The 16,560-nt window shown below is 36.7% G+C and overlaps 1 protein-coding gene across 3 annotated transcripts in view; it reads left to right on the top strand.

Annotated features, from left to right (window-relative positions):
• Positions 1–16,560, top strand: part of grid2 (glutamate receptor, ionotropic, delta 2) — a 546,810-nt gene that overhangs the window by 234,021 nt on the left and 296,229 nt on the right. For all 3 annotated transcript variants that reach the window (XM_031903170.1, XM_031903172.1, XM_031903175.1), the window contains exon 3: positions 8,513–8,797. In XM_031903170.1, coding sequence (XP_031759030.1) covers positions 8,513–8,797 — 285 coding nt within the window. The remainder of the gene's footprint in view (positions 1–8,512; positions 8,798–16,560) is intronic.

Below are 16,560 nucleotides of genomic sequence, written 5' to 3'. Positions count from 1 at the left end.
AGTTTGTTTTCCTAAATCGAATAAACTAGCATATTGAATGCTCGCTTGTTTTAATAAATACCGCAAATACCTCACATTTTTCGAGTTTACACATTCGAAAAACTTAAAAAATTGGAGTTTGAAAATATGACTTTGCCTAGGAAACTTCCACTGACTTCTATAGAAACTTACAAGCTTTTAGATGACAAATTTTTACATTCGAGTTTTCAGGTTTTTGGCACTTCATAAATACCAGAGATTCGGGTTTTTGAAACATAATTTAAACATAATTTAAATTTAAGTTTTTTTATCACAAAAAACCTAATATCATGAAAAAAAAATCAAATGTTGATAAATCTCCCCCAAATGTAAGTTACTATATCTATGCATTTCTCTGTATCTGTCAGTTAAAGGAACAGTAACACCAAAAAAGTGTAAAAAAGTAATTCCAATATAATGTACTGCTGCCCTGCACTGGTACAACTTGTGTGTTTGCAACATTAACACTACTATAGATTTTTTTAAACCAAGCTGCTGTGAAGCCACAGGGGCAGCATTCAAAGCACAAAAGGCACAGGCACATAGCAGATAACAGATAAAAAAAACCATTATATTCTACAGACGTTATCTGTTATGTAACCTGTGCCTTTTCTACTTTTTTCTAGCTTAAATCGCTGCCCCCATGGCTACACAGCAGTTTATTTATCTAAACTATAGTTTGTATAAATAGTGTTAGTATAGCAAACACACACCTTTTACCAGTGCAGGGCAACAGTATATTATATTTCATTTACTTAAAAAAAAACATTCATTTTTTGGTGTTACTGTTCCTTTAAGCTTGAATACTTTGTATTTATTATAAAACATTGACTGGTTTCAGATTTGCACAGTAAGCAAAGACCAATTCTTGCAACATAAATAATATATCAACATTATGCAAAATACATGTTTACAAATAAGCCTGCATTTTTAAATAGCACAGTTTTGGTTGTGAGCTTACTGTAAGCTAGATTAGGCACACTTATCATATGGGTTGGCATTTAATTTATCTCATGCAGAAATGTCATAAAATTAGGCCATAAGAGCTCAGTCTTTCAATTTTCAATCTATTACCAAAGTGAAATATTTCCTTGAACAGATTGAATTTAGTAATACAGACACATAAATAAATGTGTCCAACACAACATTTTCCTTGGTGTCTTGTGTTTTGTGAGCAATGGAATAATTGTTGAAATAGTAACTGTCATTTATGTAATTAAGATCTCAATTGCGTGCTTTTATTTGTGCATTTACAGTTTAGTAAAGTTTAGTAAAGTCATAAGCAGGTGTTTCTTTATTTGCAATCAGTAATGAGGAAAATTTGGTTCTGGAAAGACATCTGGACAGGTCCTGACAGAGCTCTTTAATAGCTTAGTGCATCTCAAGCAGAACCATGGCTGCAATTAAAATGAAAGTTTTCAGGTTTTTGAATATTGGTGGTTATAGTTCTCTTTCCAAACACCTTCCTAACAAATATACCATTAAAAGACCAATTAAATAAATGTTGAAGGGTTGAAGGGGAAGTAAAGATAAAACAATGAGCTTGGAGCTTTCTGGATAATGGGTTTCCGGATAAGGGATCCCATACCTGTAATATATTCTGCAGAGCTGTACAAAAAAATAATTCTATATAATGTACCTACATTTTACATTGAAAAACAGACAAACAAAAAAGGCCCTGCCCAAAAAAGCTTCAACAACTGAACATACATATTCTACATAGAAAAATGAGTTATTTTTCACAATTTACTTTTTTCCACTGTTCACTTTTTTGTGCCAATAATTATTAATTTGAATTATGGTTTAATAACTGCACATTTTTTATATTTGTTAAGCAAAAAAAAAAACTCTAATGTAAAACTTTTTAATCTGAAAACTTATGAGGGCATAAGTCAATGGGAGCTGAAAAAGACAATATTTCAATTTGTTATTAATTTGCATTTTTCAAAAAAAATTTGCTACCCTTAAATATGGCCCGAAAAAGTAAGGGCAAAAAACACGAAAACTGGAATGTAAAAAGGTTTTTAGAGCTCAAAAACTTGAAAAAATTCCAGATATTCAAGTTTCAAGTTTTAACTTAATAAATAAGCAACTATTTATTATACTGTGTAAAATGAAAACACCAAACACATAAACTCGGTGGACAAAAACATCACGTTCACAAGGGAAGATGTGAAAGACTGGCTTTTTTGGACTGTGCTATAGTTATCAAAGAGGGGGGGACGTAGATATTGAAGTATACAGGAAACCCACCCACACAGACCAGTACTTGCTGTTTGATTTCCACCACCCTTTGGAACATAAACTGGGTGTCATTAGGACTCTACATCATTGGGCTAAAACTGTGGGATCCAATGCAGAGGCTAAGGAGAAGGAATATAAACATCTAAAAAGAGCTCTGAAAACTTGTGGGTACCCAGACTGGGCCTTTATCAAAACCAAATCAAAGACCAGCAAAAAGACCAGACCAACAAACAGAAGGGAGGAACACAGCAGGCGAAGCAACATAGTTATCCCATATGTTGCTGGAACATAAGAAAAACTTAGGAGAATTTTCAACAAACATCGCATTCCTGTGTTTTTCAAACCCAGCAACACCCTGAGACAAAAGCTGGTACACCCTAAAGACCCTACACCCAAACACATGAAAAGTAATGTGGTCTATGCTGTCCAGTGTAGTGAAGAGTGCTCTGACTTATACATTGGGGAAACAAAACTCTCTGTAAGAGAATGGCCCAGCATAGGTGGGCAAACTCCTCAGGACAAGACTCAGCAGTCTATCTACACCTCAAAGAAAAAGGTCACTCTTTTGAGGACAATAACGTGCATATTTTGGACCAAGAGGACAGATGGTTTGAAAGAGGTGTGAAAGAGGCCATTTATCCCAGCCTGGAAAAACCATCCCTGAACAGAGGAGGGGGCCTGCTGAACAGAGGAGGGGGCCTGCGACACCGCTTGTCATCAACATACAATGCTGCTTTGACATCCTTACCCCGGCGGTTTTACAACAATTTCACACTTCCAGTCATGTACTTTGAAGGATTAACACCTTCATCAATGAGAATCATGGTACCATTGTGATTGGATCATACCTTGTTACACCTGTCAGTTTCAGCTAACACCTAACTGAACAAGTTCAATGGAACCATTGTGATTGGATGTCTGTGACTGTACTACCATCAAGAGTTTAAATATCGGGAATTCCCTACCAGTCATTTGAACTGAAGAAGCCACTCGGATGAGTGGTGAAAAGTTTTCAAGAAAAACTCAGAAAAGTCCAGTTGTTTTAGACTTAATTCTACTAGATACTGTGTGTAAAATGAAAGTTACTGAAAAAAAATTGGTGGCAAAAGCTGTGTAAAATAAATGGAGAAGTTCACCATCCCAATGGCAGATTTGACACTGTTATTTTACATACTCGCAGGCGTTACATATTTCCATAGGGTTGAAAAAAGACCAGAGTCCATCAACTTCAACCCCTGCGGTACCCCACTAACAACACTGGCCGCTGACCAATTAGAAAATGTTCCATTTCCCACCACTATTTGCAATCTATCCTTCAGCCAGTTCTCTATCCAATTACAAATATTATGTTCCAGGACAATATTCCTCGATTTAATCATTAACTTAATTTAATTTTTGTGGTGTACTGTATCAAATGCTTTAGCAAAGTCCAATTAGATAACATCCACTGCCATTCTAGCATGGAGGTTCCTGCTCATCTCCTCATAAAAGGCAATTAAATTTAGATTTTACGCCATGTTTTACTTGGTGAAGCCTGGCACTGTGTGACGAATCGTGTTGCCTTTTTTACACAGCATAATAAATCTTCCCCTTAGTAATGATGAGAGAATTTTTTTGCCCCGCATGGATTCACAGCTAATTTTCGCATTTCACCATTGGCGAATTGTTTCGCTAACCTTCCACGAAAATTTGCTGCAAAATATTGCGGTTGTGTCAAAATAGGCATGGCAGCATCAAAATGGGCATGGTTGTGCAAAAATATTCAGAATTTATCTGCAGTTTCGTGAATTTTCACAAAACGGGACAGGTTTGCTCATCACTATCCCTTAGTCTACTGGTAGTGGCTAGAGATGTAGCGAACTGTTCGCCGGCGAACTAATTCGCGCGAACATCGGGTGTTCGCGTTCGCGAAAATTTGCGGACTCTTGCCGATGTTCGCCACTTTGGGCTCGCCGCGTTTTTTTTTGGCGCCGCGTTTTTTCGCCTTGGTTTTTCCGCCGCGTTTTTCCACCGCGTTTTATCGCCTATGCATATACATAGGAATAGCTTGCGTTTTTTTTTTTGGCGTTATTTTTTGGCGTTTTTTTGGGGGGCGTTTTCTAGCCAGAAATGGCTTTTCTAGGTTTTAAAGTTCGCCTTCCCATTGAAGTCTATGGGGTTCGCAAAGTTCGCGAATATTCGCGAGTTTTGGCGAAAGTCCGCGAACGGGTTCGCGAACATTTTCGGCGATGTTCGCTATATCTCTAGTAGTGGCATGACTTGGTCTTTCCCTAGCATTTGATCATAATAGGGGTGACTTTATTGCTATGATCACATTTTTCATAAGATTACGATTTGCCACAAGCCTTGTAGCTTGACTGTTTACATAAATTGTAATGACAATTAAATACAATGTATTATGGTTTGAAACCCTGTAAGGAGAAAACCTCTCTCTCTTTTCTTAACTAGAAAATTGTTTGGATTGTACCCAGGCTGAGAAACAACAGATGTTTAATGCAGGTTTTGCAATATGTATGACCTCATCTTTCAATGGCCAGAAAAAAAATGTTTGTTTCTACTTACAAGAGTCGACGCTATGGGGCCAATTATTGTATAACTGCTGTTACAACTTTGTTCAACAGTGATATGATTTGTTGTGTTTTACAGTTTCATTGTCCAGGGGTATGATAAAGAATCTCTGTTATTCTGACTAAAGTTCCTTATACTTTAAAAGAACAATGTCTGTTCAGCACTTACAGCATATTTCAAGTGTCAGGTTTATCAAGGCATCTTTTAAACATTTTCAGGAGAATGTAATAAAAGTTGTTAAGAGGAAAAAATATGTGCAGTGTAAAAAATTATTCCTATGTGCAATCAATTTTTTCATTGCCCAGATTTTATATTACTTCTACAAATCCAAAATATTCAATGTTGTCATTTACGCCAGGCCACACTATATATAATAGAACTTCTTAATAAAAAGAGACCTGGTTTTTGCACCCAAAAAAGCACCACTTTTGATATGGTCCTAAAAAAGCACTATGCACAGTAAAAATTCAGTATGCAATATTACATTGAAAAATTTATATTTTTGTTTTTATTTAAGCATTTTCACATTTATGCTTTTTATTACAAGTCCCCATTTGTGACAGATTTTTTTCATGCACCAAAACTTGTCTAATTAAAATATAATATCGCAAATATGAATCTTTATTATTTCTTTAATATATTTACATTTATGACTGTTATTACAATGATTCCTATCCACTTTTGAATTTTATGCTTTTTTTAAGGTGTATGAATCACGTTAAGTAAACAGATGCCAGAGAGCACCACATAATTCATTATAATACAGAAACATGAAATACAAACAAATAAAAATAAATAAATTTGAGCCAAACATGACGCAGCACATTGTTGGTATTTTTTTTAATTATTTAATTATTAGTTAAAGTCTTCAACTTTTTAGGGAGCTACTATTTGTAACCCATTAATGCACTAAAATTATATACCTATGCTTAAAAGAAATGCAACTCTTGTGTAACAATTTTGACTAGTGATGAGTGAATCTGTCTCATTTTGCTTCACCGAAAAATTCATGAAAGAACAGACAAATTTTTTTTTCATCACTACTTTTGACATTTCAAGTAAAAAACATGCAAAGTATGAACATTACAGTCTATAAGGAATGTTCTTATTAAGCTACAGGGTGGGGGTCTGCTGTACCAGATGCTGTTACGAATAGATTATATCTTTCACTCAAAAAGAAATATACTGGTACTATACTATGTTTTCTTTCAGTATTGATATATCACATGGGAATTAAACTACAAATGTGCTCTATTTAGAGTTTATTTATTAGGCTTTTCTTCTTTGTGCTTGTGTAGGTGGGAGGAACCGAAATTATATCTACTACTATTTAACAAAAATGTATGCTTGTCTTTTAATAAGGCTCTGCATATAGAGACTTTGATCCTACTAGAATTATTAAAGTCAGTTAGTGTAGGAAACACATTTATTCTGTTATCTGAGAACAGTTTTCAAAAGGGAAACCATAATGATTAGTGATGAGCAAAATATTTGGCCAGGCATGGATTCACGGGCAATTTCTGTGTTTCATCATTGGCAGATTGTTTTGCGAAATAGCACAAAATTTTGGTGGGGGAAAATTTGCAGCGCATGAAAAAATTCTGCACATGACAAAAAAATTGGCGAGCATCATTTTTTTGACACATGCGCCAATTTTTTTACGCACGTCATTTTCTGCGTTTCGTGAATTTTACGCTGTTTCGCAAATCTTTTGAAGCATTCGCAAATTTTCAGGCGAAGATTTGCTTTTCACTAATAATGATGGTAAACAACCATAATTAATAACTGCTTATTCTATTTTTTTTTTACACGACCTTGCCTGTTTTGAGGTGACCGCAACTATTTTGATGTGACGTGACTTTTTTTGACGCGCATGGCAAAATGCAGAAATTCGCTGCCAATCCATGCTTACCGAAAAAATTTGAATGTTCTTATTCAGCTACAGTGTGGGGGTTGGCTGTGCCAGATGCTGTTACGAATAGATTATATCTTTCAATCAAAAAGAAATGTATTGTTACTATCCTATGTTGTCTTTCAGTATTGATATATCACATGGGAATTACATTTTTTTTCCACACGTCATTTTCTGCATTTCGTGTATTTTACACCATTTTGGAAATCTTTTGAAAGATTCGCAATTTTTCAGGCAAAGATTCGCTCTTCACTAATAATGATGGTAAACAACCATAATTAATAACTGCTTATTCTATTTTTTTTATCCATTTTGTTCTTCATCTCAGGGTGCATGGAAAAAATTCCATTTACAAGTATCTTCATCTCGTTTATGTAACAAAATTGAATATATTACATAACATCAACAGTCATTATTGGTTTAACTATTAAATCAATCTATAATTTTGAAATCGATCTATAATGATGGTTTCAGTCTATTTTAGAAATATCAATTCCGACTTTGGATTCAAATCATTTCTGAACCAATCAAATTCCGATCTATAATCTAGGAAACCATATTTGCTCTTATAGAATGATGCATCGATAACCATACCATTTTTTCTTAATTTGTGGAATTCAATATCTCAGATTACTCAGTCTTTTGGTGGTATGCAATACTGAATTTTTAAAAACTTGATGAATCTAAATATTTGCAAGTAACCTGCTTGATTTTGAAGTCATTTTGTTGTTTGAAAGAGGTGTGCTTCTTTGAACAATGCCTCTTTAGCAATCAATATAGCATTTTGCATACTTGTTTATAGATACAAATATGTCTAGAAAAGGGGGTCAATATGGATCTTATTAGGGTAAACAACAAATCTGATTAAATGTGTTTGTTTTTTAATTAATCTTTCTGAATAGATCTTATTTATGCATGTCTCTTAGATTTGAATTCAGTATTGATATTGGTAAAATCAACGAGTATAAAAAAAAATTGCCCATAGTCTTCTATAAGATGCTACACTCAGTTGTCTTGTTGGACACCTAAGATAACGGATATCTTTAGCTATGGATAGTGTTAATTAACTATTTTGTTTAAATTCATTGAACTGATTGGACAGTTTTAAAGAAACAGATTGAATGACTTCCAACCTCTGGATCAAGTAGATTTTTACATCTGTCACTAAGGGGCATATATAGGTTGTAAGCTCTACTGGGCAGGGACCTCCATCCTCTTGTGTCTTTGACTCTTAACTTATTGCAACTATATCTTTTATTTATTTGTATTTATTGTAATACTTTGTATTTATCTATTATTATTTTAATAACCCCCTATTTGTATTAATCTATTTTACTGTACAGCACTGCGTACATAAGTAGCACTTTATAAATAAAGATATACATACATACATACAAGGGGCACATTTAAGAATGCTCGAGCCTTCGGGCTTGAGCATTTAGGTCCTGAACTCACTTGAGAATTCCCAAACTTGCGTGTGGTTTCTTTGTCTGAGTAGCACGATTTGTGCAAACTTTTCTTTCCCCCCCAAAAAAATAAAAAGCTCAGCAGATTTTAGGTGCCAATTTGCAGAAAGCGTGCTATACTGATAAAGAAACCAGGCACGAGTTTGGGAACACTCACATGGTTTAAGATCTGAAGGCTTGAGCATTCTTAAATGTGCCCCCAAATGTCAATATGTTTTTTTAAACCTTTAAAATAAAGTAAGTTAGCCTTTTTCACTCTTACTGGCACCCAATAACTGATCCTATTTTGTGTTTATTTTTTCAGCATGTGACCTCATGAGCCAGGGAATACTGGCCCTTGTCAGCTCCATTGGATGTGCCTCAGCAGGATCCTTGCAATCACTGGCAGATGCAATGCACATTCCTCATCTTTTTATTCAGAGATCTACAGCAAGAACACCAAGAAGTGGCTGTGGGTTGCAAAGAAGCAGTGGAATTGATGATTATACATTATCTGTCCGCCCACCAGTCTACTTGAATGATGTTATCTTAAGAGTTGTCACTGAATATGCCTGGCAAAAATTCATTGTCTTTTATGACAACAACTACGGTAATTTCCTATTCTCGCATTTAGTGTTTAAGTATTTATATTTTCATATCTATCTGAATGATAACTTGTTCTAATGGTTAGCATAATGTAGAAACAAATCTTATGAAGCATAAAGTTAGCATGTTGGGGCACAGCACAGTTTTCGAGTGTGTATTTTTTTCCATGATTCATTTTTGTCACACTAAAAAAAACTCGAATTCAGATCATATACCTGGTACTTATTAAGTGCAAAAGAACTGAAAACTTGAATGCAAAACTTTGCCATCTAAAAGGTTGTGAGTTCCAATAGAAGTCAATGGGCGCTGTCCTAGGTAAAGTCAAGTCATATTTTCAATTTGAGATATTAAAATTTTCAAGTCTTATTCAAGTTTGTAAACTCAAAAATTCGAGCTTTTCGAGTTTTTTTTATTCAAATAGATTCCTTCTTAATAAATAAGCGAGCATTTGGTATTCAAGTTTATTCGATTTAGAAAAACAAACTTAAATTCACAAACTTGAAAATTGATAAACCCGTAAGTTCTGTTTCAAATTTGTTGGGTTAAAAGGATCAATAATGTCTCCTCTGGTAAAACTCCTATTCTCAAACCTTGATTCTTATAACATGGGGCTGTTAACAGTGCTAACAAAATTAGAACAGCAATACTAGCAGATTTTCTGATACATATAGGAATCATTTAATTATATGGCACTAGATGGATTGATGGATGAATATGCATTTGACAGCCACATTCAGCACACTAATGAAAATTATAGTTCACAGGATGGTAGAAAATGTGCATTGAAATATTCTATGTACTGCAAAAATTTCATTTTGCCAGTTTTCATGGAAGATGGAATTATTGCCTTTATAAAGAAACATTTAAAAGCAACTTTTTAACCTACGTTTTCTGGTTATTTGGGAAATAGGGAAACTGAAACAATAGAAAATTATTGTTGTATAGCCTATTTTGCTTTAATTGAAATATGTGAGGCTGCCCTTTTGCTTATTTATTTATACTAAGGTATCTGCTTAGAAAGAACATCGCCATTTCTTATTCCTAATTAAATGTGTATTTGGTTTTGCTGTCTGTGGAGAGGAGCTTAGTCAAACTAAACAAATTCTGAGCTCTTGAGTATACTCTGATTTTATTTGAATGTAAGAGGAAATTAATGGAAGGATTATTTCCCATTCATATTGCATCTATAGGTATGAAATGGAAAATTATATGATGACCGTAAATACTCTACATGTACTTATGCAAAAGCATAGGGTATATAATCAGTTATCCTGAAACCTGTTAAGTAGAATTATGGGAGACCCTTTAGCTTTAGCTACCACTTAAAGGAGAACTAAGCCCTAAAAAATATTGCTATTTATATCCCAAACTTATTGCACCAGGTGAAGGTTTAGCACCTCTATGTTAGTAATGATCTAGGCCTTCACAGTTTTCACAGGAGCTGTGAGTGGCACTCACCTGTTCACCGTGCTATTGCAAATTATCAAGCAGAAAATGAGGCACATCTGTCATATAAGCTGATGCTGCAGGACTAGTTAATACGTTTTGATGCTAATTGCACTGGTTTCAGAGCTGCCATTAATTAATAAGCTGCACTGATCACTAATCAGTCTTACATTTTGACATTTATATTCTATATTTATAACATAATTAAAGTTTATCCATAAGCTCAGGTAAGTACTTGCACAAAAGCATGTGCAGTGAATCAGCAGATAAGAAGATAGGGAGTTACTTTGGACATCTTCAGAGGTATATTTCCAGTGTCGACCTGGCCAACCAGGATACCAGGAAAACTCCCGGTCGGCCTAGGTGTAAATGGGCCTCCTGCTCCTGACCATTTGGCCTGTTCCATGGTCATTCCCTATTTCTGAATGGGAAGAAAGAAGAGAAATAGATGGAAGAATAGATGCTAGCATGTAAATAAAAGAGACTAGAAGAATAAAGAGGTTGGGTGAGGAAGGAGGAAAATTAGTTTGGAAAGCGGGTCTAGGGTCCAAGGTTTTCTGGTGGGCCCCTGGGTCACCAGTACGACATTGGATATTTCCTGCTACAGAGCTGTGCTTGCCTCAGCCTGAAGAACAAAACATAATGTTCAACATGTGTGCCCTACCTTTAGTAAAGGTTTAGTTCTTCTTTAAGTACATAACACTTTTAATGCAATGAATCATAGTTCATAAAGCATATACAAAGTGGATTAACTGAAATAGTATCTGTTCATACTTGGTAAAATATGAACATTACTTTTATGCATCATTAAACCCAGCAAAATTATTAATCAAAAAGTATTTTCCATTAATGTCAATCCTGCCTACTTTACAGACAGAAAATGACAGTGATAGCTAGCACTGAAAAGGGTCAATAACAAAGGTTAAATCTAATAATTAAACAGACAAAACATGCTAAGTAAGAAAAATTCAGCATATAATTTCTCTTCATCTATGAAATCCCAAATGACTTAACCACAGGCTGATATTTTAAGTAAAAAATGTGTAAAGTTTATTTGTGATGGAAATAATACTTAAATTGAATACATTTGCATAACAAGTTTCACAGGCACAATGTCTGTTATATTTGAGTTTCATGGATAATTAAGTTTGTTTTAAATAGCACATTGACAGTGTAAAACTGGCACTGAAACATACTCCACTGCTAAAAAACAAGACAAATGTGTATTCTATGCACTTACTCTGTACCATTGACATCAGGACTGTTCTTATTTTACAAATAATAAAGCTACAATATCTTTAAAAAAAAAGTGACACGCTTTTGCATTTAATTCTTGGGCACTAGCATATGTAATGTAATTGTAACACCAGTATTTTTATTATTATTAAAGCAGAAGGAAAGTGTTAAAAGAGCGACCCCCATAACTGGAAAGGCCTCATGTACCTGTAGCTGATCGCTACCTTTTTTTACCTGGAAAGCCAGTATATTGCCTGCACTTTTTGATTTTCAGAAATGCTGTATTTGCTCTATTGCAGGCGCCATGTTGGATATCCAACATGGCGCCACGCAAGGAAACGCGCATGCGCGAGCCTTCTCCCCCTAGACGCGAGCGCTACCTACTCTGCCCGAGCCGCTCCTGCTTGTGAGATTGAAAGCGTGCTCACAGGGTATGTTAAATGTGCATGCGCTTACTCGGTAGCTGTGTCCGTGCAGGAGCGATGCATTCTGGGAGTCTTCTTTACACAGCTCAGCATTTTTTAATTCCTGTTTGGCTTTTGATCATCTGAACAGGCAAAATATAGGGAGACTTAAAGGCATTATTGAGATAACTGAAGGTATGCCTGCAGCTTGAGATTAACTCTTTACTAGCCTTTCCTTCTCCTTTAATATCTATTTTGAAACTTTTAAGAATTATGTATATAATATTGCAACGTCATTTTTGCAAAAGGTTTGGAGTCTGAAAAGCTGTGACTGCTTGTGTCTTCTTGTGCTGTCTTTAAAACTGAAAGTTCCCATTAAGGATGCACCGAAACCAGGATTTGTGTCAGGATTTGACTAAGATTCAGACTTTTTCAGCAGGATTCGGATCTGGCTCAATCCACATGTCTGGCTGAACCAAATCTGATGTCAACACCAAAAGTTTGTGCCTAATAAAAGAAAACATAATTCTAAGCAACATTCCAATATGAATTTATTAAACATTTTCAGCACTTTAAAAGTTATTTGTGAATGTATTTGCTACAGAAAGCAGCATTTGCTGAACTCCTGGTTGTTACTTTTTAAATAATGTTGGAAAAGTCAGTCTCCTCCAGCAACACAGGACTGTCAATTTGCTTGGGACCCACTTACTCCTGGTTGATATACCCCCCTGGGGTTATTCCTTACCGGCTTGGTAGTGGTCCTCTGGGCTTGGCAGATATTCACAGCAGACACAGTATTGTATGTGAAATGAATGCAATGGTTTATTAGGCAGAGTCCTCTCCAGGAGTGGCACATATATTATTGATACAGCATGCAGGGCATTTCTCCTTACTACTCATTGAGACCCTTTTTCTGTTGGATCACTTACAGTACTCACGCCACGTGCTCCCTTCTAGGTGATCTCCCTGGTACTCGTGCCAGGAGGCACCCCCGCTTGGAGCCCTCCCCGGTACTCACGCTAGAAGCATCACCACAGGGACCCACACCGGTACTCTCGCCTAAGCCCCATCAAAGCCGGGCTCCTGGACTAGCGGTGACCTGTTCAACCTACCTAGCCACTTGTGGCCCTGCACTCCAGCAGATGTAATGCTGGGAGGTCTTAACCTCACTACCACTCCTGGAGGGGCCATGACTGCCCATTCTAACCTCTGGTGTACTACATATCACTCCTAGAGCGATCTATTACCAAACTTCTATCTTAACTGTACCTGGGGTACTCCTGCCTGGAGCAGTCCCCAAAATGTCTGCCTCACAGCCCATGGCTGCAATCCCTTATATGGGCCTATGCACCACCCTGTGGCCATAACCCGAACTACAGGTATACTCCCTGTTAACTATTTAGCACCCAGTCATCCCAGTGTCCCTGTTAACTAGCACCACCCTGTGGCTATCCTAGGGATGTCTGTCCTAAGGGCCCATTTTTGGTAAACCCCTACACATGGATAAAAGTTTTTTTCTTTTACCCCTCTGTGGCCTAATTTGCATATAATGGGAAGATTGGCTTTTATAATGGTAGGCAAATGGGTTTCTTATGGAGAGAATGAGACAGTGACACCAACAATTAAAACAGAAGAAAAAGAAAACAATCCTTTGCCTTTAATTATTCACTCAAAAACATTAACAAGGTGCTTGTTTTCATATAGCATCAAAAATATAACACACATGACATTGTAGTCTTCCTGACTACCCCAGGGCCATCCCAGACCCTCACAGATTAACAAAGTATTACACACAGTTTAGAGATTGCTTCTCTCTATCAGTCAGGCACCCACTTTCTCTCTCAAGCTCAGGTATTCTGCCTCTCTTTATCATACACTCCCCATGTCTTAAGCCCCACAGGCTTTCTAATCCTCTCTCCAGTTTCATCTTACAAATTAGTAACAACTAGGACCATGTCTGTCCACAGGAAAAATCACATCTCCTCCAGACATCCAAGGAAGAGCCCTCTCTCCTCCAAGGAAGGGCCCATAGGTATGGGAGAACACCCCTTTTTCCTCTACAGGCAGCTCCTCTTTCAGTTGCCACCTAATTACCTGACTGAGAGGAAATATCAATCCTATCTGCACTAGGTGTCCCCCTGCAGTCCATATTATGCACCTTAAACACATACTTTCCTATAATTTTTTAGGCCACACAACTGTGTTTTCTAAACACACTGCAATATGCAAATAAGCATTCATTCATTTTAATGATTTAATTTTCTCTGTAATAACAATACCTTGTACTTGATGGTATGTAAGCTACATAAATTCAAATTTGTGGCAAAACAATCCTTTTGGGTTTATTTAATGTTTAAATGTTTTTTTAGTAGAAAAGGTATGGTGTTCCAAATTAGGGAGATACTCTTTTTTTCCAGAAAACCACCAGGTCCTAAGCATTACAGATAACAAATCATATGCCTGTTTATAATAGTACAAAGCATAGTATAAAGCATAATGGTCCAGATTCAATTAAATTAGATAAATGTATCTCTTAATTCAATTCCAGATTTTTCCATTGGCTTTAATAGAGTTTTCAAGTGATAAAACATGAGATAAATTTTTCTCATCAAATTGAATCTGGCCAATATGCCTTAGGATTCTTTAGTTGTAACTACAGAAATTCAGTTGGTATTTTTAACTGGTTAACCATTTGGTGCAACCTGCTTAACATGTTCATATTCACAGTAAGCACAACTATACAATTTCTTATATATTTTTAACACGTATTTCATATATTTCTTGTGTATATTAGCATAGTGTTAAGCTTTATTTTTCTTTAAGTATGACTTGGTGTTCTTAAAAAGTACACCCAACAGTTAAAGCATGCAAAGACTGCAGTGTAGATATTTTAGGTAAATGGGATAATTCAGTTTCACTAAGACCTACCATTAAAATTTTTCTAATTGATTTCAAATGCTCATTATTATCCTGAGGGTTCCCATAATATCTACAATTACTCTCCAGACAGTCTTAAAGTTGTTTATTAATCATTTGGCTTCATGCCAGCGTTAAATTCCTTTAATTCAGTACACTACAATAAACATATAATTAAAGGAGGACATTACTCAAACCACTTTATTTGCATTACAGAATGCATGAGAAGGCTATTAAGTAGAGCATGCCTTGCAGTTATTGTAAAAACACTACAAAATGTGCAATGCATTAAATCCTTAAATCCCTCTTTGCTGTCATACAGAGACATCGACATGTGCATTAAACTACCATAGTGATCCTTTTAACGTTATCCATTTTATAGCAAATAATTTGTCCAGATGTTATTACATCCTCTGCTCTAGACACAGCCACACACTTTTCACTACTGTAGTGAATCCACAACAGGGCACATGAAGCCAAAAGGCTAATCAAATGTTTTGGCTCATGTAAACAACATTATGGGGCTGTTGAGGATGTGAGAACATGCATTTTGTCTGATATGCACTGGCCTCAAATGTTAGCTACTCCTCCACAACTCCAAAGTACTAACTATGTTTGCACAATAAACATGCACAGAGGGCATGCCTGTGTAAACCACAATCTCATTTTCATGTGCAATTTGTATTTCACTGCACAAAACAGCCATTTGAGAAAAAAATGCACTTTGTGAACATTATAAATGGACCCCACCAGCGCTTGCAATGAGACATGACTACTCTGTACAAGTACATTAAAGGGGATTATAGGCAGATAGGGGATGTTCTTTTTTCCATAAAAATGATCAGTGCACCAGAGGCCACCCCTTTAGATTAGAGCAGTGCTGTCCAACTGGCGGCCCGCGGGCCGACCCCCCCTCTGTGTGGCCCCCCACCTGTCTGGCTGCTTTGATAACTTACCTTTGTGTAAGCTTTAAATGGCATCAGTACTGGCCCCCTGCATGGTTAACACCTCAGATTCAGGCTGTAAACCCTCTGTATTGTTTAAAAATGTAATCCCCTGTGTTGTTCACACCTTTTAATCTCTGCATTGTTCATCCCCTGCAGAGTTCACACCTCAGGCTCAGGCTGTAATCACCCACATTGTTCAACTGTTCACACCTCAAAAATAAATCCTGCACACTATAAAAAGAACATATACTGAGGTGGTATTGCAATTAAAAAGTTTTTTAATGTATAGTTATTGTGCAGACTGTAGGAGCAGTGGCAGCATTGTGTCACTGCAGACTGCCTGTGTGTGCCATACTCTGCCTGCCCTATGCTGCCTGTGTGTGCCATACACACAGGCAGGGTAGGGCAGGCAGAGTATGGCACACACAGGCAGGGTAGGGAAGGCAGAGTATGGCACACACAGGCAGGGTGGGGCAGGCAGAGTGTGGCAAACACAGGCAGCATAGGGCAGACAGAGTATGGCACACACAGGCATGGTAGGGAAGGCAGAGTATGGCACACACAGGCAGGGTGGGGGCAGGCAGAGTATGGCAGGCTTTTGCTGTACTACCACCATTAATATGGCTATGGTCATGTGATAACATGGGTGTGGTTTCAAGTGGTTGTGGTTTTAAAAAGGGGAGTGGTCAAAACTAGCTTCCATTATCGGCCCTCCACCACGGAGGCCGGAAAAATTCCGGCCCTCGGTGGCACAGAAGTTGGACAGCACTGGATTAGAGGAATGGAATTTCATTTGAAGCAGCGTAAGTGGTTTTTTA

This window comes from Xenopus tropicalis, chromosome 1 (genome assembly GCF_000004195.4).
Source record: "Xenopus tropicalis strain Nigerian chromosome 1, UCB_Xtro_10.0, whole genome shotgun sequence".
Lineage (NCBI taxonomy): Eukaryota > Metazoa > Chordata > Amphibia > Anura > Pipidae > Xenopus > Xenopus tropicalis.
The sequence above is the reverse complement of the archived record's forward strand: the minus strand, read 5'-3'. Positions and strand labels throughout refer to the sequence as shown.